The sequence below is a fragment of the Erithacus rubecula genome (assembly GCF_903797595.1).
Source record: "Erithacus rubecula genome assembly, chromosome: 1".
Classification (NCBI taxonomy): domain Eukaryota; kingdom Metazoa; phylum Chordata; class Aves; order Passeriformes; family Muscicapidae; genus Erithacus; species Erithacus rubecula.
Window position 1 is genome coordinate 4,869,318 of NC_136658.1, and position 21,983 is coordinate 4,891,300.

The following is a 21,983-nucleotide window of genomic DNA, read 5'->3' on the forward strand; positions in this document are numbered from 1 at the left end:
GCAGAACTGCTAACTTGGGTAATATATGACTCCTCAATCAGAAGGGCAATAGTTTGGAGATGTGAACACTGAACTGTACTGACAACATTAACATGGATGTGGATTTGCCATGGGTAAAAAAAGACTTTATTGATCCCCTCACCCATCTCTCCCACCTTAGCCAAGGCCATGTATGAAACTGTGGTGACAGTGTGGTGATGTGGACCCCTCTTCTCCATCCCTAGCATCCACTCTGGGGCAGCACTCATGCTTAGATAAGGCAGTTCTTGGAGCACTTGGTTCAGGTTGGTGGAGCTCTGACAGTTTTAAGGCATGTGGGAGAGGGTTGTAGCACACAGAATATTGCTGGGCTTCTGTTTTAAACCACTCAGCTCAACAGAGACTGACACCCACAATCTCTCAGTGCTGAAACACAGTGAGGTGCAGATTCCTCCTCCTGCAGGAGAGGAGAGATTTGGGGGATCTCTGCTCTCTAGGTCTGTGTGGGCATCAAATCTACTTACTGACAGGGGAAGTCCCATCTCTCCTGCTGCTCAGTAACTCACTGACTGTGCAGTTTTACATTTAAAGAGTGGCTGTGTCACACAATGCTGAAAAAAAAAGGTGGCAGTTTGCTGTTTTGTATAGAAAATGGCTTTTCAGGCTGACAACCGAAAGTAATCCTAGCCTAGGCTTAGTTTTGTTTAGTAAAGACAGGAACATCCATGAGTACTACACTAAAGCCTTCCTGTAAGCCCAAGGCAGCTGTGATAAAACAGTATATGGTGCCAGATTTCCTGAGGCCCAGGGCTGCATAAAAGTGCCAAAATCAGGGGACTTGTCGAAGTATTGGAATAATTCTTTCCCCCAACAGAATGACATTGCCATTACTTGGGCTCTGTGTGTGCTGTGCCTCTTAACATGGCTCAGGAAAGGCTTCTTGCCAACACCAAATGTGCTCACACAGCTGAGCAGTAACCATGGCAAGCGAATACGTGTTGGCTTGCCAAGACATAGCCTGGCACACAATCCTTTCCTTGCCACCAGCTTGGCACCAACCTCTTTCAGTAGCAGAGGCAAGACTTATGTATCTGTCAACAATTCAAGCTTTCCTCTCAGTAGCCTGCTGTACAAAGAGACACAGGAGATTTGTTCAGCCTGGGGAGGAAGGGGTTGAGGGCACTGGGAGCCCGAAGAACTTTTTTCAGGTTCCTAAGGGGGAGGAATTCTGGGGAAGATGGAGGCAGACTCTTGACAGAGGTGCACAGCAAAAGACCAGAGACAACAATCACAATGAGCAGCAGAGGAAAAATTTTGACTAAAAAAAAAAACCCAACAAGGAAAAAAATTGTTCAAACAGAGAGTGGTTCAGCACTAAAGCAGGTGCCCAGAGACATGGTGGGATCTTCATCCTTGGGGGAGGAAGCTTGGCTGGGAAAAGCATTGAGCATCCTAATCTGTAATGAGCTGAAGGCTGGGCCAGGTGATGCCTTCCAGCCTGAGCTATCTATCCCATGGGATATCCCAAGCTGAAAGCTCAGTGCAGCCACTGTGTGGTGGAATCACACGTGCAGGGCAGTTCCTGCCTCCCAGGCAGAGCTGGTTCAGGCTGTCCCAAAGGCCACACCACCTCCCCAGGCACCAGCAGAGGCAATGCACACACAGAGTCAGCTGCTCCAGTGCTCAAGACCAGGCTGGATGGAGCTCTGAGCAGCCTGGTCTGATGAAAAGTGTCTCCCCCATGGCAGGGGGTTGGAACTGGATGATCTTCAAGGTCCCAACCCAAACTATTCTATGATTCTGTGATTCTATGAACTGATGTTTGGTAGCTACGAGAGCTGCTTGAGGCCAGAATCGTGTTGTGTAACTGGTTTGGAAAAAGCATTATAAATAAAAAAAAAAAAAAAAAAAAAAGAAAAAAAGAAAAAAGAGAGTATGCTTGTCAACAGATAAAATCGTGGAAATATAGCAGCTTAGGTCTTTCCATATTTTAACTTCAGCGTCAAGTGTGCCTTTAAATCCATCTGAAAGTGCAGAGGACTGCATTTTAACATTCTGTCAACAAAAACCTGTGTGTTTTAAAGCTTGCTGATCTGGGATGAAGCAGCACTGAATAGAAATGGTGATTACAGAGCTACTGACAGAACATTTTGAAAAAAACAAAGACTGTTGGCCTTCGCCTTGCTAGATCCAGCCTGGTACAGTGAAAGCAAACCAGCCATTTATTGGCTTCCAAGGTGGAAAAGCTATATAAAAAAATGCTCAGGTAAGTTTTTCAATACATACATGTTAGTTCACAAAAGAGTCATAGACAACTGTGTAAAGGAATCCATCAATTGCCAGTGAACATCATCGCCTGAACTCATAAAAAATAAACTCAAAAGAAATGCAGAAATCAGAACGATGTGGGAACGCTTCCAGCTTCAGAGTTCTTGTTTAAGAAAACCTCTGGAGAGAAGAGAAAAGGAAATGGGTGGCTGGTTGCCAGCAAAGGCTATTTGTCATAAATATGCCCCATAGCACCTTCTGGAAACCTGTGTGATTTCTAAACATACTCTTGGCCAAACCCTGTGATTTAATTCAATATTCTGCAGCTCCCGGCTTTACTTAAAAGGCTTGATTTTGGTTCTCTCTACAAACTGAACATAAAATAACCTTGTTCACTATAATATGTGGAAGAATACCTACAGCTGAGAAGCTGCCTTTGTACCCGTGGAGGGCCATGGACTCTTCTTCCCACACATGCACTTCAGCAACTATCTAAGGAGGAACAGCACAAAATAAGTTTCCCATTTTCTTCTCACACTTTTTGTCTCCCCTGAAGGAGGAGTCCTGGGGCTGAGAGGTGGGAGTGGGACTGGTTTATCCTGTAGGAATTATCTTGTTCCCTGTGTGTTTCTCCCAAGGCCCAGGGATCAGTAATTTACAGCTAAGCAGAGGCATGTTTCAAGCCTATTTCCAAACACATGCAAAGAAGAAAGTTTAAGACCTATGACCAAACTCTGCCTTGTTTTTTATCCTTCTGTGGAAGTTGAGTTGCCAAGACATAAACAAGAGCAGAATTTGGCTCTGTATATCTTATTTTTAAAGGACATCCTGTTAACCTCAGTCTCTAAAAGGCAATCAACAACTAACTTTGCCCACAACCTACCAACATAGAACAAAACAACCACAAATCCCTCCAAACTCAGGAATCTCATCACTTTAGGAAAGAATAGTTTCTAAGTAGCAGATAAAGAAAGAAAGAACAGGCAAGGCCTGATCTCAGCTCTGCATTAACTGGCAGTGATACCAGAAGCTGTAAAATAAAAAGTCTCAGACTAGACACAATAACCTGCTCCCTCAGTTCATTTCTCCATGAAAGCTGAATGTTTTCTTCTCTTTGCAATGCTGCAGACAAGGAGACAAATTTCAAACCAAGAAGTCTGAGAGCAAGAGAGAAAGCCAAACAATCAGAGACTCTGGTACTAATCTGGTGACTCGGCACAACCAAACATAAGATTTGTTTTCCTAGTGAAATGAGTTGTAATGAATAAAGTTTCCTGGTTTTCAGTCAGCAGGGGCTCTGTGCTTTGTTAAACTCACAACTTGATTCTTCTCTTCCTGTTTATTATTCTGAATAGAGAGAGTTTTGAGTGGCAATGGTTAGAATGATAGAATCAGAATCATTAAGGGTGGAAAAGGCCTCCAAGATCATCAGGTCCAATTGCCAAACCAGCATCACCATCAAACCACGTCCTCACGTGCCATATCCATGTTTTTCAAACATTTGGGATGGTGACTCCACCACTTCCCTGCACAGTCTGTTCCAATGTTTCACAATCTTTTCTGTGACTTTTTGTTTTTCCCTTAATGTCTTATCTAAATGCCCCTGGTGCCACTTGAAGCTGTTTCCTCAAGGTGTGTTTTTAAGAGGAAAAAAAGAAAAAGATTCAGACGCCATGAAGGTCGAGTGGGAACACGACTGTGACATGAAGGATTGGATCTCACACCGATAGCCATCAGGAAATTCCCTGTCTGCACTTTTGCTTCCCTTCTGGCCCCAAACCTTGATATATTGTAATTGGAAATCCTGAAAGGCATCACAGCCCAGTTCTTGTGGAGAGGGCTCCTGCAGAGGGGTCACAGCAGTGGTGAAATGGCAGAATCACAGAATTGTTTGGGTCTTTAAAAGACCTTAAAGATTATCCAGTTCAAAACCCTGTCACAGATGGGAACATCACCTGTTAGACCAGCTCACTCAGAGCTTCATCCAACCTGATCTTAAACCCTTCCAGAGATGGGGCATCCATGACTCCGGGAAACCTGTTCCAGTGCCTCATCATCCCCACAGTGAAGAATTTCTTTGGAATGTTTAATCTAAACCTGCTCTCTTTCAGTTTGACTCCATTCCCCTTTGCCCTGTCACTCCACGCTCTTGCACAAAGCCCCTTTCCATCATTTCTTGCGGGCTCCCTTCAGACACTGTAAGGCTGCCATTAGGTCACCCTTAAGCCATTTCTTTTGCAGGCTGAACAATCCCAATTTCCTCTGAATTTTGTCATAGGAGCGGCGCTCCTTTCCTCCAATTAACTCGGTGGCTTCCTCTGGACTTGCTCCACCAGCTTCATGTCCAGCACGGGCTGCCCTTCCCGCGGTTTTTGAGGGCAGCACCTGCGCTGACTTTGGAAGGGACAGGCGAAGGGCTCAGCTTGGCAAACCCTCTCCTCCATCCCCTCACAGGGCCCCGCCATGATCCCTCCCCTGGGGCCGCAGGGGGCGGAGCTTCCGCATTGACCACGCCCCTTTGACCACGCCCCCACCGCGCGCTCCCGCACGCCTGCGCGCCGCCGCCACCGGAGGCGGAAGCGCGGCGGGGGGGACGGGGCGGAGCGGGCAGCGCCGGACGCCGCCATGAGCTTCCTCATCGACTCCAGCATCATGTTCACCTCGCAGGTACCCTCCCCTTCCCCTTCCCCGCCGCGCCTCCGGCCGGGAGAGGGGCGAGGGAGCCGGGAGGTGCCGGTGTCACCGGCGTTTCCTCTCCCTGCGCCGTGCCGGAGCAGCGCGCGTGCGCGTCTCCCCGCGCGGGGGCGCGCGCTCCCTCAGGGGCGGCCGGGCCAGGCCGAGCTCCGCTTCAGTGTAAATTTAAATTTCTCCGGTTGGAACAGATAGAAAAGTTCATCTTTTTGGTCTCTAGTGAATGCTTGGTTTATTTCTGATATTTCTCAACAAGGCAGTTGGACTAGGTGAAAATGCGTTTAAGTGGATCACTCAGAGGGATCTGATTTAAGCTTCTGTGCTGATTAGGGGTGAGCTGAGGAAAAGGAACTTTTCTCCTCTCAGCACCAGGTGGTTGTCTTAGACTTCAATGCACAGCTCTAATTTCTGGTAGTTTTCAAGACAGCTTTTGGCCTTTTCTTAGAAGAACAATGCCCTCCCATTTGATAATGGTTTAATTTTTTTCCTGCAACATGCTTTTTCACTCTTGGTGGCTTGATCATAGCTTTGGTACTGTTAACAATTCACCCAGAAAAAAAACTCCCACTTTCTTGCTTTGAGTACTGAGTTCTAACTTGTCTAATAGCTTTTCTTTCATTTCTGATGGCAGTTTTGAATCCTCCCATCATTTTCAGTAGTACCAAGTTAGATGTTCATGTAATTGTCAAATGCTCAAGATTTTGCTGAGTTTACATGTCCCATTCACCTGCAGTGTCTTGGAGTGTAAACTTTTACCAAAATGTCTTTCTTTGCTTTTGTACAGTCCCTAACCCAAGGGGAATTTTCTGTTCTTCTTCTACTTACTTATCTCTTCATCTTTTTCTCTTACTTACTTCTTATTGAAGAGTTTGTCTCTACCTTTTTCCTCCTTCCCACTGTTAAATGTGGAATTATTTTATGTAGATCTCATTTGCTTATCACACTTCTTTAACTTATGACCTGTAGATAGGAGGTTTACAAAGTATCTTTCCTTTTTGCTAGCAGCTACTTTAAAGTCTGAAGTCCTCCTCAAACAAGTTTTGCCAGCTGTTACAAATCACTCATTGACCTCATTCCTATTTCAGTTGTTCTTTCAAGGCAGCTGCGTTTGATCTCCTTGCCCAGCATTCCAGGTATTCCTTGTCTGTAAATCATGTCAGTGTGTTCCCTTTGCTGCTGATGTGCAGGGAAGTAATCCACAGTTATTCCTTTGGTTTTCTTTTTCAATCTTCCCCATCTCCACGGCAGGGTGGGCAGAAAGCTCTGTCCTTTTTCCTTGTGCTCTGAAATACACTGACTTTATTGCTTGATGTCTGACCTATACTGAATTTTGTCTTTGCCTTGGTCAAAGCTACTTCTGTAAAGAGTATTGAGTGTTTCCTGAATTCTCTTTTTGCTTGGCTTCTTTTAAATCATTACACTCCCTTTCAGTCTTACAAAGAATAGATGGGGCTGCCCAGGGGAGGCCTGACATCACAGCCTCCTTTTAACTCCCTGAAGACAGGTAATTGCAATTTTGGCTGCCTTGTTCAATTTGTATTTAGTTCATTGAAGTCATCTGCAGAATAGCTGTGGTGTTGATTCCTTCAAGAGCGTGGAGAGACTTAAATACATTTTGCAATGTGCTTTCACAACCACTGAAATGCAAAGTGTTACTGGCTTTTTCTGCTTCACCTGCCTTCACCTGTCCATGTGGCTTTCTGCAGCTCCAGATTGTGGTTTGAGGCATTCAGCACTGCCTTTTCCTCACCTTAGAGATGCTTGTAGCACCTTTCACCCACAATGTGCTGGTGTCTAACCAGCTGTACTGTAAAGACCTCTACAAGAAACAGCAGATGTTTTTATAAAATTTACTCATCCCTAGAAGACGTGTATGTGGTGGACACTGAAGTGTTTGCTTTGCTTCCATTTCTGTATTACCTCTAAAAAAACCCATAGGCTCTAATTCTGTGGATTACAAGATTGAAATAAGAATCAACAGTGCAAAGGATTCTGGCAGGCCAGGAACTGAGAAATTCTGAGAATTTAGGAACACATAACTCTGCTGTATTGACTAAATCTTCCTTAAGGCTATAGGCTTTTTTTCTGTTACACTTGGGTATTTAAAATACCACTTTTCTATGGTACTGTGGAGAGTTTTAAACTTTTGTGGATATTGGCTACTTTGGGGTTAGCTCTTTTCCTTCCATTTGTTTAATTTACAGTCAGCAGTGCAATGGGTCTGTGTTTGGCAAGTTGCAGGATGCAAATGTTGAGTGCTTCATCTTTTCTGCAGGTGCTGTTCTTTGGATTTGGGTGGCTCTTCTTCATGAGAAAGCTCTTCAAGGATTATGAGGTGAGTAGGAACCTTTCATTACAAGTGTGTATCTTAAAAAAATACTCCCAATTATAGAAATATTTTTAAAACTTCATTTAGCCTTACTCCTCTATTTAATACCTTTTATTTTACCTATGTTTACTTCCTTTTTAATTTCCTCTTATGCTTCTATTTCAAAGACTCCTAGATATCTGAGGAATTGGGTTCTTCTGTGCCCCCTGAAAATTTCCATAGTGGCTACTGTTAAATAAAAAGAAATATGAAGGAGATGCAGGAGTAATAGGAAACTGGGGGAACTGTTTTGCCTTTTGCCCTAGTAATCCCACCTTATATAAAGTGAAATTTTTGAGACAAAATCAAATTCAGTGATTAACTTTGAGCTCAGTGAGATGTGTCAATTGCAGCTGAATTGGTTGTGAGCCAGCTTAGATGGGATCAAGATGCCATTCTCATATCCATAGTGGAATATGACTGTAGTCTCTCAGAGATGGTTTAAGTGCAAGCCAAATTCAGACCCCAACAGTTTTTTCTGATGTGGATTTTGTTTTTAAATCTAAGGTTAATATCAAAGAGCTCTCTTAGTGTATGTGTCTGCTCTCTGTTTCCCAAGAGGCTTTTGGCTTCCTCCTAAGCAGATAAAGAGATCCAGTTGTGGGCCATCATACCTTGTGATTTGTTTTGTTATCTGAGGGATATCAGGATGCCATTCCAGGAATGTGAATGCCTGATGTTTCTGGATTGTTCTCTTCATTGCAGGTGAGACAGTATGTGGTCCAGGTGATCTTCTCTGTGACTTTTGCCTTCTCTTGTACCATGTTTGAGCTCATCATCTTTGAGATTTTGGGAGTGCTGAACAGCAGGTGAGTTTGGGAGCCCACTGGGGACTGGGCTGCCTTGTGCTCTGCAGTATCTTCAGTCTAACTTCTAAATTAATGGATTAGTCTTGGGTTGTGGAAATCATGGGAGAAAGCTGTCAACAACTCAATGAAGATGTTTGTGCAGCAACATTTGTTTATTTGACAGAACATGGGAGCAATAGCCATAAGCTTCTAATTTTCCATGCAATTAACAATTGTTCTGGGTCCTTAGGACAAGGCTTAGGTCTTTGATTTTCTCCATTTGTGAAGTTAAAAGAAATTATTTCTTTTATGGAAGTATTGTAAGTCTTTAGATCATGCTAAGAGCTCTTTTCAGAACTTTAAGCACTGGTTTTTCTTTGGTGGTCAGAGGAGTGAATAAGATGTGAAGCTAATTGTGGAGTGAAAGCTACATCTGTAACAATACAGGATTTGTGAATCAAAAGTGAATCCCTGCTTGATAATAGGGTGAGGACTTTGACATAAAGGTGATGTTAAAAACTGTCTTCTTTGGAAGTCAGTAGGAAAGAGAAGATAGAACCATAACATATAGAGGCTAAGTTGGGTTTCTTCTTATTCTATCTAATCATGCAAGTATAAGAGAGCAGTCAAAGGAGTTGAAAGGCAAGAATTACAGATCTGATGCTGTTAATATGTGGGGCTGGTAGATAGAGAGATCACTTAGGAGACTCCTTTATAACTTCAATAAAAGGCTAGACTTCAGTATAGGTGAAAATGTTTGCTTCTGAATTAGTTAGGAAAAGGTGACCAGGATTCTCATAATTTCTTCTTCCCTGAGGATAAAATGGATATGGGTTAATGTTGGGGGTGGGAACATGTATTTTTCTGTTCAAGTAAAGTGAAAGGTCAGTTCAGGCAAGATGAATCTCACCTGTGTTTGACTACTTTAATTTGGTCAGAGGAGTATTGATCATGTTGATCTATGTATTTATAAAACTTTGCTTTGCAAAGTCTTGCAGATGAGAAAATTCTCAAGTGAAGCATGATGAAATATCAACATTAGATATTTTTAGTCTTTTCTATATGAATTAGCTCTTTTTTTGACTCAGCTGTTCATTAGAAAATTAATTACTGATTATACTTGGTTTTCATTTGCTATTCAACTAGATGAGCAGTCACATGGATCATTCTGCAACTGGCAGAAAATACAGTATTTGATAAAATATCCAGCATGGTTTTCTAGATAGTTGTTTAGTTTTAAATACACATTCTTGACTTCTGTATTTAAAAATAAAACCATAAAAAACCCCAAACCAAACAACTCCCTCTCCTCTACCCTAATAAAAAAATCCAGAGTATTCTATATGCTAAGCCAATATTTTTCATTGCTTGATGTAGTTGAAAAGATTTCACTGACATGCAATTTTCTTTTCATACAGTTTTTGTTGTATTATGATACCGTGCTAATCAGTATTTTGGCTTTATTCCAGCTCTCGATATTTTCATTGGAAGCTGAACCTGTGTGTCATTTTGCTCATCCTGGTCTTCATGGTGCCCTTCTACATTGGTTACTTTGTTGTGAGCAATATCAGATTATGTGAGTACTTGGTTTGTGGCAGGGGAGCTGCTAATTTGAGAATAGCAATACAAATGAGAAATCATTTTGGTCACTGTCCTTGTACCTCCCTCCTTGTTCTAGCTATATACCTTCTCTTTGGAACTTTATGCTGTGCTGTGAACCATTCATTGAACAGTCAGGAAATGCTTTACATGACCCCAGCAAAGGCTGCTTTTCTTCATGGGTTGCAACAAAGTTGACCACTTCAGAGTAATATTACTGGGATTTATTCCTTTGCAGTTTTAAGCTTGCAGCCAAACTCTGCAGCCCTTGGCAAGGCTGTATTGTTCTGCTGGAGGGCAAAAGAAATGAGGCAGAGAACCTCAATAAATCACTTCTGAAGCAGAAAAGCTCAGTAAATTACTTTTGCTTTTTTTGTTTCTACTGTCTGGATGAGGCCTCTTCCATGGCCTAATGGACACTTAACCCTTGAGCTGTTGATACTCATGGCTCTGTTGTGTGAAGCTTAGGCATGTAGGTTGGGAATATTAAATGTGTAGCCATGAAGGTGAAATATTTAAGATTCATGTTCAAGATCTCACAAGAAAGAAGTGAAGTGGTCCCATGTGGACAGTGGAGCCTTGTGGGAGGTGAAGGGGTGCACACTGCTGTAGCAAGTGACACCTGCTTTGGCCACCTGTCCTCAAAGCAGCATTTAGATAAGTGTAGGAATGTTGCAAGCTCCCTTAAGGGAGAACCTATTTTAAACACTCCCTTTTTCCTCTCTGTTAGTGCACAGACAGAAACTACTTTTTGCATGTGTTGTGTGGTTGACATTCATGTATTTCTTCTGGAAGTTGGGGGATCCATTTCCTATCCTCAGCCCAAAACATGGTGAGTTTCATTTTCTTGCTGATTTCTTCCCTCCTGCAAATTGGCTTTGTTATTTCACTTTTATTTTGGGGCTGTTATCTCAGCTCTGGAGCTGAGACTGTAGAAAGTAGTTCCTGCAACTGAGGGTCTGCTCTGCTTTGAAATCTGCAATGTGAAGGTTGTTAGAGTGACAGAAATGGGTGGATACATCTGGATTATTTTCATTACTTTTCTTTCAGTACCACAGGAAAACTTGAAGGAAGTAAGTCCTAACTGAACCTAGACTATGTAAGGACATGGTGTACTTTGGAGGACACAGAAACTTTATCTCCACAAAAAGTTGATCACAATTTTTTTCACTTGCTTCTTTCTATTGTGGAGACTAAACCTAGTTTGTATAAGAGGCAGATCAACAACCAGTCCTTCATCTGACTTTTTTTTCAGTCAGGTTTTTCTTACCTGTGACTGAAATCAGATGAGTTTAGCATGAGCCACTGTCCAGTTGTGTCCATAACACAGCAGTGTGCCTAAACTCCAGAGCTGCACAGATTGTAGCCAGCAATGGGCCTGGCAGCTGTGCTGGCTTTGGCAGAGATTCCTGCTGTGCCTGAGCCCAGAGGCTGTGCAGTTGCATGGGACTGGAGTGTGAGTTGGTGAGTCCTGCTGGATGCCAGAGCTGTTTGTGTGCAGAACTACCTTGGGTGTCTCTCTTGTGGTCGTGAGTATTTACAGGGTGAAGATACTGTAGGAATTTGGGTTAGTTTGGGTGCAGCAGAGTTAGCATGTGCCTGGCTGTGCTAAACCCTTGAGGCACCTGACTGTGCTGAAGGATTTTAATGCTATTAGAACCAGACCATTTGTCACCTGTGTAACTTATATTGCCTTTCTATTTCCCTTGCACTGGAAAATTGTTTGGGTATTGTTCCCAACAGGTAAAATTGAGTCAATTTCATGGAAATTGGTGAATATGTCTGTCTGCATACAAAATGCTCAGTTTAGTCCTTCTGTTCTGTGGGAAGCTGCTTGACTCTGTATTCACATGAGAAGTTGAAGGATACCAACTTGTGTAGGATCTGCTCACCCTTTAATCTGTGATCCTAAAAGTTTCCTAAGAGCAAATGTATGTCTGTGTTTTGTAATTGTGTCATTTGCCTCTGAAATCCAGCAGCTGATGTATAGTGCAGATCCCTCTGCCAGTGTTCCATTGCCAAGAAAAACTTGTATCCTTTGTGGGCTGCAGAAGGTGCTTGAGTTGGCAGAGTGTAATAATCCATGGAAACTTAGCCATGGGGTTTGGGTAATCCTCTTTAGGTCACCAAAAAGTTCTGGGAGGCTGTGTAACAGCTGCAGATTTCCAGGATGGGTAATAGGATATTCTGTGTTTTTAACTGTACTTTACAGGGTGTGATACTTCCACTTTAAAGTTTTACAGTGCCTTACCCTACCAGGTGTAGACATGAGGTTAGAGCAAAGGATATGTGTTTATTTAATACATATTTTTTCCCTGCTGTATTGTTGGGTTGCTGCTGTCCTGCACGTACAGATCAGGCTGCTGTGGGTTTCATCAGGGAGTGGGGACCCAGTTCAGGCAGGTGGAGATGGGGATGGCAGTGTCCTGCAGCTGAGAAATGCACCATTGAGCAAAGGCTCCCTTGGACTGCAGCTTATTTAACAAACCTGGGTTTGGGAGCTCGTAGTAGAAGGAAGATTATGCTTAATGACACACCAGTATTCTGATAAAGCTCTTACCTTTATCTGAGTTGATGGAACATTGATTCACTTGATGTGTGAGTTTCATGGGGAAGCATTACTCCAGCCAGTGGAATGTCATGTCATTTTGAAGGCACCTCTGTTTTAAGTGCTGCAGTCTGACAGTGTATGGGGCAAAAGGCCAGTGTATTGTAGCACATTCTGTAGCTCCTGTAAATCTCTGTGCAGCTGCACATGACTGGGTGTCTCAGTTTCCCTTTGTGAAGTCTTTTTGCCTTGTTTTCATCATTCATTCCACTTCTGTGAAGCATGAAATGTGGCTTGGAGCTCAGCCATCTCAGCTTTGCAATCGTGTAAGCTCTAAATGTGCTGTGTGTGGCAGCTGCTCTATAACCAGCTCCCTAAAAAGCAACTGGTGTTTACTACACATGGCACTGTGTCCTGGGAAGGCAGGTTGAGGTCTGTGTTTAAGAATAAATGCAGCTTCAGTGCTTGGTGATGGTTACAGCACAGGCTTGATGTTCATGTTGAATTAGAATCCACTTGCTGCTCAGGTAGAAGATCTTGGTGGTGGTCTCCTCGACAATGTGTTTGTGTCAACCAGATGAACACTGAACAGCCAGGAGCAGCTTAAGCTTCCCAACTCCACAGCTTGTGTCTGATCTGGAGGGGTCACTGCTAATGGGATGGGGGTTCAGACATTTTTAGGCCAGTTTGCCAGGGCCAACTGGTTTGTTAGTAATTGCTGATAAATACAGAAGTGTCTTTATGGAAGACACTCCTTTATAAATTCTGATGGATGATCTGTTTTCCCACTTCAGCAAATGGCAAACATACTTTATTAGTTTGGTACCAAAATATTGATATTTAGTCCTCTCCACATATCCATATATCTGTCTCAAGTTTCTTCACAGCTGCAGCTCTCCATTCCTGCTTCTAAGCATGGTAATGTAATTTCTGAGGGAGACTTCCTACCCTTTTCTTCTCTGAATCCCTGTCTGTTCTTCCTGTCACCTGGGTTCATTGCAGTGGGAAGGCAGTCAGATCAATTAAGCAGCTCTGTGTTGTGTTAGGCAGGCACCAAGTGTGGAGCAGAGTGAAGAGAGCAAGGTTGCTGATGCCATGTTTTTCCCTCCTTCAGGAATCCTGTCTATAGAACAGCTCATCAGCCGTGTTGGTGTGATTGGGGTGACACTCATGGCTTTGCTGTCAGGATTTGGGGCTGTCAACTGTCCATACACTTACATGTCCTACTTTCTCAGGTAACTGCAGCCTTGTAAAGTAATTGTCCAGCTTTTGGAAATTATTTTTTGCTTTTCCTGTGGCATTGTTTCAAGTTTTTTTGTTACTTTTTCTGAAAAAAGTTTTTCTAGCTGCTGTCATGTCTGCATGCTACAGCCATTTCCACTCTTGCTGTATATTCCCCTTATCCAGGCTTTTCTTGTGTACATCTCCTCTGAAATGGGGTAACAAGCCTAATTGGGGGTTTTTATTTTGCAGGAATGTGACAGATGCAGATATTCTGGCCCTGGAGCGACGCCTCCTCCAGACTATGGACATGATTGTTAGCAAGAAAAAAAGGTGAGAGTACAACAGTAGCATGAAATTATTTATCTCAAGGATTTGCAGTCACTATGGTACAAAATGGTTCTTGAAGTGGTATAAGATGGATTTTGAAATCTGAATTGGGTTGAGCTGTGTGGTGTGCTGTTCTGGCCTGATACATAACAGTGTTTTTTACACTAAGTAGTGCCCTTTGTGGCTGCAGTGGCACAGATGAGGCTTCCAAGACCATCTGCTGGCAGCTTAGCTAATCTGTAAGATGGGCACCTTTCTCTCCTGCTGAGTTAGGGACCCTTGGGCCACTACAGCTGGCTCTTACTCAGTTTCAGGGCAGAAAGTGGTTTGGAGATATGGTAGACCCTGGTCAAAGCTGAAGCAGGGTAGTGAGCTGGTGTGGACCCAGCTGTTCCTGCAAACAGCAAGATTGCTAATGGATGTGCTGTAGTACACAAGTGTGCCATCAGAACTGTGCTGGCATTAGTTTAGCTTATTACATGTCCCCTGAGCTAAAACAACCTACTTTCAGAAACAATGTAATTTCATTTACACTGAAAACATTTTTGGCTGCATATTTCATATCAATATTACATATTTCATGTCCTGCTAGTAGTGCAGAATAAAATCCAGTTATTGGACTAACTTCAAAGGTTTGAGTGTCTGACCTAAAGTCTCCCAAACTTTACTTTTGGTGCCTTAATGTTTCAGTGGAAGCTTTTAAGGTGTGCAGGGGAGCTTTCAGATTGCCTAACCTTGCCAAATTTATCACCATGTCGATGAGTATTAGCTGATGGAAGTGTAATTAAAGCATAACTTCCTTCTCCTTTGAAAATGTTCAGTGGTGTACAACTGTGAACTCTGTGCTCATGTGTGAGATGGCAAGTAGTGAGAGAATTTATTTACTGAGTTTTAATTGATTTAATTGACTGGAAGCACACTAAAAGACTGCCTTTGGAGTTAAAAGACAGTACTGCTTCTGACTCTGCTCTTTTGTTTTGTACAGTGTTTTTGGACTTTTGGTCCAGGGAGAGTGATGTTGGAGTAAAAGTCAGGATGCCAGAGGCTTGTAACTACCTAGCACTTTCTTGTCTTCCTTTGGCCAGGAAATCTGAATATGGCAACTTTCTAACCATTATGAAGAGCCATGTACTAATCACTTGGTGATTATAATGAAGCAGTTCTCTTTTTTGTTCTCTTTTTTGCTTTGATGGGGAACAGTGGCTTGCATGATTGGACTTTGTGCTAATATACAAAGCTGAATTTGAAAGGTTAGATGTATCAGTCCAAATGCAACCAAGTAATTGGCAGAACAAGTGGGAACAGCACTATTTTCAATGCTACAGTCCCATGAATTGTCACTGATGTGCTGGCCACCTTCTCAGTACTACTCACAGTTCAGAATTACCACTGAGCACAAGAGTTGTAAGGCAATAGAACATAAAGCTTTTTGTTTTCTTTGCTGATCCTGACATTTCTTCTCATGCCAACCCTTATTCATGCTGGCTTTCTAGTCAGTAGGAGATAGTTGGTGAAAGTTGTTTGCCCTGAGGGTTTTTGCAAGGAATCACTTTTCTCTCCTTCCTGAGCACAATCAAGTAAAGCCTTATGGAAACTCACCTCTAAGGCTGTCAGATTCTTTCTACTTATTCTTGCAGGTGTGACATAACTAATCCTCAGGTTTGAAATGCCAGCATTCTGATGGCATTGCTTCATTTGGATCATGTTAGAATCAGATCAGCTGATGTGACACACAAATATCACATAACATCATTACCATATGGGGTTTGCCTGTGGATATTTTCTGTGAGGTCTTCAGAATTCCTGGCCACTGTATGCATACAGAGATCCCTGCCACCTCTCAAAAGAGAAGATTTGCCTTTGTGTATCTATAGCCTTGTGCTTCACCTTGACATTGCTGCATTTTTGCTGCAATGCTGTGGATCATTTGGGATGGGTCACGTGAATCTGTGTACTGTGAAGAAAGCAAGGATTAAAAATGCATTTCTTACATTTGGCAGCTATCAGGATTCTAAGATATCTGTTATTTGTAGTCTGTGGCCATATGTGCTTTTGTGTGTATGTAGGGTGCCCCAAGGGTGTTTCTTTTGCTGATGTGAAAGGGATGATGGAATGATTTTTAAATTTTTTTTTATTATGCTGCTTATCAACAGCTTTGAAGAGGGCTCAGTGCCAAATGTAGCAATGCTGGCTGCAGCTACAAGAAAGGAACTAAGCACCACAGACATGGATCATCCTGAGAATAGTTTTCAGCTTAGGAATGGATAACTTGCTCACAAATTTCTGTGGGGAGAAATGTGAGGGAACAAGACCAGAAGCCAGCACTGCTCGTGGGGATTATGGTGTGGTGCAGTGGAAGTGTGAGGGACGATACGCAGCTGCTGCTGGAGTGCTGGAATGAACTTCAGATTGCCTGAAGCATCCAGTGCTTCAGTCCAAGAATGGGTTTGTGTGTTTCTGCTTCATAGCAGCTTGTCATGCAGCCCAGCAGTGAGTGACAGCATATCAGAGAGTGCTCTGCACACCATCCAGAGCTCACAGCTCCATGGAAAAGGCGGATGTGCAGTGATAAAGAAGAGGTGTCCAAGGGGAGGGAGGAGCATGAGAAGTCTTTTAATTCCTGAGCTCGAGATAACACAGTCATGTGTTTGAGGAAAGGAAAGCAACTAATCATATGGCTGAGAAATTCATTTGAATTCTGAAGTTTTAACTGAGTTTAAATCCCTTTAGGATTGAAACAGGATCCCAAATGGAAGACTTGGGAAGTGTCTCATTGAATCTCACTTAATTAGATCTGGGCTCTACTCCAGAGCTAATCAGGATCATTTTATGTAGCAGGATTGGTGTTTAGGGGCAGAAGAAAGGGTTATCTCTTTGCAGTGAATTATGTTTTACAGCATCTTCTAAGAAACTGTGAATTTTTATTTTTATTTTTTCTTGTTTTGATTTTTTCATAAAAATATTATATTCCTAAGGACTTGTGTTTTCTGTTCATTCAGGATAGCAGTGGCTCACAGGACAATGTTCCAGAGAGGAGAAGTGCATAATAGACCCACTGGCTTCTGGGGAATGATAAAAAGTGTTACAACATCTGTTCCTGGCACTGAAAGTATCCTTCATCTGCATGCTAGCACCTGCCTTGGGAGGTGAATCCAGCTTTCTTTGTTTTGAGAGGTAGAATGTTGGCTGGGACAGTCACAAAGCCTTTGTGTTTCAACATATTTCAAGCCTAATGTCTACTGGGAAGTTTGTTCTCCAGCACTGGTCTGACATGTTGCCCAGACCATGGGCACTATTTTTTCTGCCCTGCTCTGTGTTCTGTTGCATCACCATGGGTGTGGTGTACAGCAGATCATGGGATGCTGGATGTGCATGCTTACCACAGAATCATAGAATGGTTTGGGTTAGAAGGGGCCTTACAGATCATCCAGTTTCAACCTTCCCTCTAGAAGGAATCTGTTGGGAGTGAAAGGGTCTGTACTTCTCTAACAGAGTTCCTTACCAATGATTTCTGTCAGACCACTTGAAGTGCACATTTTGCATATTTAAGGCTCAGGACTCTTCTTCTCTTTCACACTAGCTGCTAAAATCAGAATTTGGCTATTTGGCAGGCTCTTCATAGTAATCACTAATCTCTTGCAGCAGTTACTCAGCAGTTTTGTTTATGAAGCTGATCTGAGATGACATATTGTGAGATGCACTTCAGTGGCAAGGGACACTGATCAAAGTAGAGCAGCAGTTTTTGAGACTTCTGCTTCTGTTCTGTGATGTGTTTCCCAGGCAAAGAAATAAAGAGTTTGTTGCACAAGTGCTGAAATATTGTGTCCTGCCTACCTCCTTAAACTGGAGTAGTGTGCATCTGGTACATCCTTGAGATTTCTTTGCTGCTCTATTCATGAAAGCATGAAGACTGAATGACAAAGCTGATCTGGAAGAGACCAGACCATTAGATGTGACCCTTGGGCTGAAGGTGGGGAATGTTTTGTTCTTAATTAGGAGTTCATGATGTGTTCTAGCCTTGACTATGTTGGTTTGCCAGATCTGTCCCTTATCCAGCAAGAAGTGGATGCCCTGGAAGAATTGAGTCGGCAGCTTTTCCTGGAAACTGCTGACTTGCATGCAACAAAGGTACACAGCAAATAACTGCCCAGATGGGTGTTGGGAGGTCAAAGCAGTTTGAAAGAGTACATGTGTTATGAGAAATTGAAACCTGTTCAGTAGGTAAATGGTGAAATGTTGAAGGCAGTGGAATGAGGATCTGTTCCTTTAACTTTGGGGCTAAGATGTCAGTTCCCTTCCAGTTGAGATCCATCCTTGAGTCTGCCCCATGGCCCTATAATAATTCACAAACTTATGAATTAACACTTAGGAGTTCAGAAACATTTGAATTAAAAGATGTAGAAAGATAGGGCTGTGCTTGCATACTGTTGATGCTCTATTGCAATTTTATCTTGTGGGTGATGGTGAAAATGATGTATTTTTCTATATTCTCCCTCTCTTTGTATTTCCAGGAGAGAATAGAGTATTCCAAAACTTTCCAGGGAAAATACTTCAACTTTTTGGGTTATTTTTTCTCCATCTATTGTGTCTGGAAAATCTTCATGGTATGTAAATGTTTTATTGCATTTTCTGTAGATGTATGCAAATATGCCCTGCTTAGATTATACTACACAATGCAGTTCATCAAGTAATTCTCTAGTTTCTTTAAAATCCAGAAATTCTGAAAGAAACTTGGTTGAAATAAAACTCTGGATCTGTTTTTTTCTATACAGCATTAGACCAGTAATTCTTACATGGATGTATTTTGTGCCTTCTTTGGCAATCTGACACCCCCTGCCTTTCCTTAGTACAGTAGGAGAGTCATGCATAGCCTCACCTTTGAGAGGCAAAAATGCTTTTGCCTTTTTGCTTGAATGTAAATCCATCTCTTGCAGGCAACCATCAATATTGTATTTGATCGTGTGGGGAAGACTGATCCAGTCACAAGAGGAATTGAGATCACTGTAAATTACCTGGGAATCCAGTTTGATGTGAGCCTTTATTAATTCTTACAGCCTTTTCAGCAATTCATATCTTATCTAAATTAAATCATCCTGCTGCTAGGGAGAAAGTGAGAGACCCTGAGAATGTGGCTTTGGCTTTTGACTTATTGAGGAGGAAAGGAAAATGCACCATGAATGTTATTTTCACACTGATTTTATGCTGAGATGGTGATGTGGTCTTGCAAGAGAGAAGAAATAGAAACACTTTAGACAATCTGCTTAGACTAATACATTCAGCCACAGAGCTACAAATAATTTTGATTGTTTATGCAAATAATTGTTCTGTCATTTACATTTTAAAAACCTGTGTGAAAATGGGGTTCTTTGTGGTTGGCACAAAGTAAATCTTCTTCTGTTATGTTTGGAGTAAACAGTTGCTAATACATTTGTGAAAATGTCTGTTATATAAACCTGCCTGCAGTGGACATCTATAGAATTAGAAGAGACAAAGACCCTGAAGAATTGGTAGCTATACAATGTGGTGTAAATGAGGTTACTGTTAAAGTTTTAACTGTGTTTTTGTTGATACAGGTCAAATTCTGGTCTCAGCACATTTCCTTTATTCTTGTTGGAATAATCATTGTTACCTCTATTAGAGGGTTGTTAATCACACTTACAAAGGTAAGAACCAGGACTCTTAAGTGGTTTTACAGAGAAATTTATTACCAGATCTTTACCTTTTGATGTAACAAGTCTTATATAACCTTTCAATATGCATTTATCTTTAAATAACTGAATATAAATTCTTGCAGAGGGAGGAAGGTAGGAAGAAAACTTTTTGTAGGATATTTCCCTAGTCTCTGTCAGGAAGGGGACTAGATGTTAAATAAGATGCTAAATGTAAGCAAGGGCTCAAAATGATACTGTAACCACTACTTAGTAAGTAAGGTTGATGAAATGGTGATTAAAAGCATTTGGATTACTTAATTTAAGATGCTGGTAGGACCGAAAGGCATTAACTCAACAGACATGTGAGTCATTGACTTGACCTGGCCTTTGGTACCTATGCTTAAACCTTTCTGTATTGCTTTGTGATTTTTAACACAAGGTGCAGCTGGCTGGGAGAGATTGATGTTTCAGACTATGGTTTATGAAAGTTTATGAAAGGTTTATTAAGGTAGGCTACAGGTAGCCCTCTAGAGTATGGTTTTGATTGGGTATTTTTTAGATGAAAAGGTATTGAACTGTATGTACCTTTCATGCTGTCCTAAGGCACATCAAACCTATCTATCTGCTTATTTCCAATATTTTTGGTTTTTTTTTTCCCCCAGTTCTTCTATGCCATTTCCAGCAGCAAGTCCTCCAATGTTATTGTCCTGCTGTTAGCACAGATAATGGTGAGTAGGGCGAGCCGTGGGTAACTGCTGTACATTTCTGCATGCAAACCTCGTGTGTGTTTACACCCATGACAATATCTGTGTGTGCTGCCCCCTGCTAGCCCCAGAGGCTGTGGTGCAGCAGTAACTGCTGTCCTGTGCTCACTTGCAGGGAATGTACTTTGTGTCATCAGTGCTCCTGATCCGCATGAGCATGCCTCCGGAATACCGCACCATTATCACAGAGGTCCTGGGAGAGCTCCAGTTCAACTTCTACCACCGCTGGTTTGATGTGATATTCCTAGTTAGTGCCCTCTCCAGTATCCTCTTCCTCTATTTAGCACACAAACAAGCCCCAGAAAAGCATATGGCCCTCTGAGGCAGAGCTGCAGCCGTGCACTGCTCTCTGTCCTGTCACAGCTGCACTGCTGCAGCTCCCGTGGATTGCAGAGCTTGGAGAGACAGGACTGCTGGGTGTGTTCTGGCAGTGTAACTGCAAATCTTGGAGAGACAGGACTACTCTGTGTGTTCTGGCTCCTTGAATCTCCACACATGTCATCATCCAGCTCTGTGGATCATTTTGCCCAGTGCCACAGCTGGAAGGGACAGGGGTGTGTATGTTAAACTTGAATCAGTTCATTGCCAGGCAATAAAAGAAATCCTGGGTACACCACTATCCAGGGGCATCAGAACTTGTGGTGGGCTGGCTGAGGGAGCACCTCCTACTGTTGGAACATCATCTGCACAGAAGGCACCAAGAAATGTGATTTTTCTTTTGAAAATCAGCCTATAATTGGGATTTGGAGAATGGCACTTCTGGAATTGAATGTTTGAGTCTGTGGAATTAAATAAGCTTTTGTAATATGCAAGTATCACAGTTGTTTTTTGTCAGTCCCAAAGATTTGGCTGGATTTGAGCCATAAGGTGTCTAGGATTTGCTGTCTGACAGAAATGGAGTGGAGAGAACTCCATTTCTGTGTGTAGTGTCTATCACTAGTACCTACTATCCTTAGGAACTGGAGATTTGCTTTCTCTTACTGAGTGTCAGCTTTCTCTCTGCATAAGTGGAACTGAGGTTTTGGGTTCCTCTTTGCTAGAGTTCAGTGTTAAGTCAAAGACCACTGCCATGCCTTGTTTACATTTTATGTTACAGATTTTATTCCTGTGACTTAAACTTTTAGGTTCCCATGGTCATTCTCTGAGGCTTTGTTTTCTAATTGTTCTGGAACATAAATTGTAGGTAGTGAGAGTAAGACTTGGAGGGGGGGAATAACCACTCTAAACAATTTATTTCTGTATTGTCTTTGGTGTACAGCAAGGAGGCAGCAGTATTACAGAACCATCTATGTCACATTCAGGACAACAGGGTGGTTGGTGACTTGAGGTTAGACAAATGTGCATGACTGAATTACATACATTGTTCTAATCCACAGCTCTATGCAGAGGAGACAGAGTGGTGATTAAATGTCTTGAGTTGTGAATTACAAAGTTAGCTTAATGTTTGAAAGAAATTTCTGCAATGTGAGCAGGAAAAAGGATCACAATGCACAGAGTACCTGGGCTTTTGCCATTTTAGAGCAGCTGGACTGCTGTAAGCAAAGAGATGCCACAGAGATTGAGGTGATGCACTTGGATTAGGGGGAGAGCTGCCTTTCCTGGGAGATGGGCAGAAATCAATTGGTCTTTATTAAGAGTTTATCCATAACAGACTAAGGTGCTTACGAATCTATAAAACATTTCCAGCTTCTGCTGCAGGACATTTAATTATAAAGTTGCAGTTCTTAAAGCCTTTTCAGAAGTGACTGAGTGCCCACTTCACAAGGCAGAAATTGT

The 21,983-nt window shown here is 42.3% G+C and overlaps 1 protein-coding gene across 2 annotated transcripts; it reads left to right on the plus strand.

Moving 5' to 3' along the window:
* Positions 1-4,820: 4,820 nt before the first annotated feature.
* GPR89B (G protein-coupled receptor 89B) lies at positions 4,821-21,014 on the plus strand. 2 transcript variants are annotated; one of them, XM_079310111.1, is made up of 15 exons: positions 4,853-4,914; positions 6,024-6,071; positions 7,214-7,273; positions 8,012-8,115; positions 9,564-9,670; positions 10,424-10,525; positions 13,356-13,476; positions 13,715-13,795; positions 16,792-16,901; positions 17,832-17,920; positions 18,304-18,396; positions 18,727-18,822; positions 19,366-19,455; positions 20,106-20,171; positions 20,323-21,014. In XM_079310111.1, exons 3-15 carry the CDS (start codon positions 7,247-7,249, stop codon positions 20,527-20,529), a joined length of 1,293 nt encoding a protein of 430 aa, XP_079166237.1. In that variant the 5' UTR covers positions 4,853-4,914; positions 6,024-6,071; positions 7,214-7,246; the 3' UTR covers positions 20,530-21,014. The 2 variants fall into 2 exon arrangements, with proteins under 2 accessions (XP_079166236.1, XP_079166237.1); XM_079310110.1 differs by lacking the exon at positions 6,024-6,071 and having other exon boundaries at positions 4,821-4,914.
* Positions 21,015-21,983: the final 969 nt, after the last annotated feature.

What these genes read in the sequence shown, in the direction of transcription:
- GPR89B (XM_079310110.1), top strand. Translation starts at nt 4,873, where the DNA reads ATGAGCTTCCTCATCGACTCCAGCATCATGTTCACCTCGCAG. An exon ending in TACATGTCCTACTTTCTCAG is followed by an intron (nt 13,477 to 13,714) that starts GTAACTGCAGCC and finishes TTTATTTTGCAG; the next exon opens with GAATGTGACAGATGCAGATA. An exon ending in TGCTGTTAGCACAGATAATG is followed by an intron (nt 20,172 to 20,322) that starts GTGAGTAGGGCG and finishes GCTCACTTGCAG; the next exon opens with GGAATGTACTTTGTGTCATC.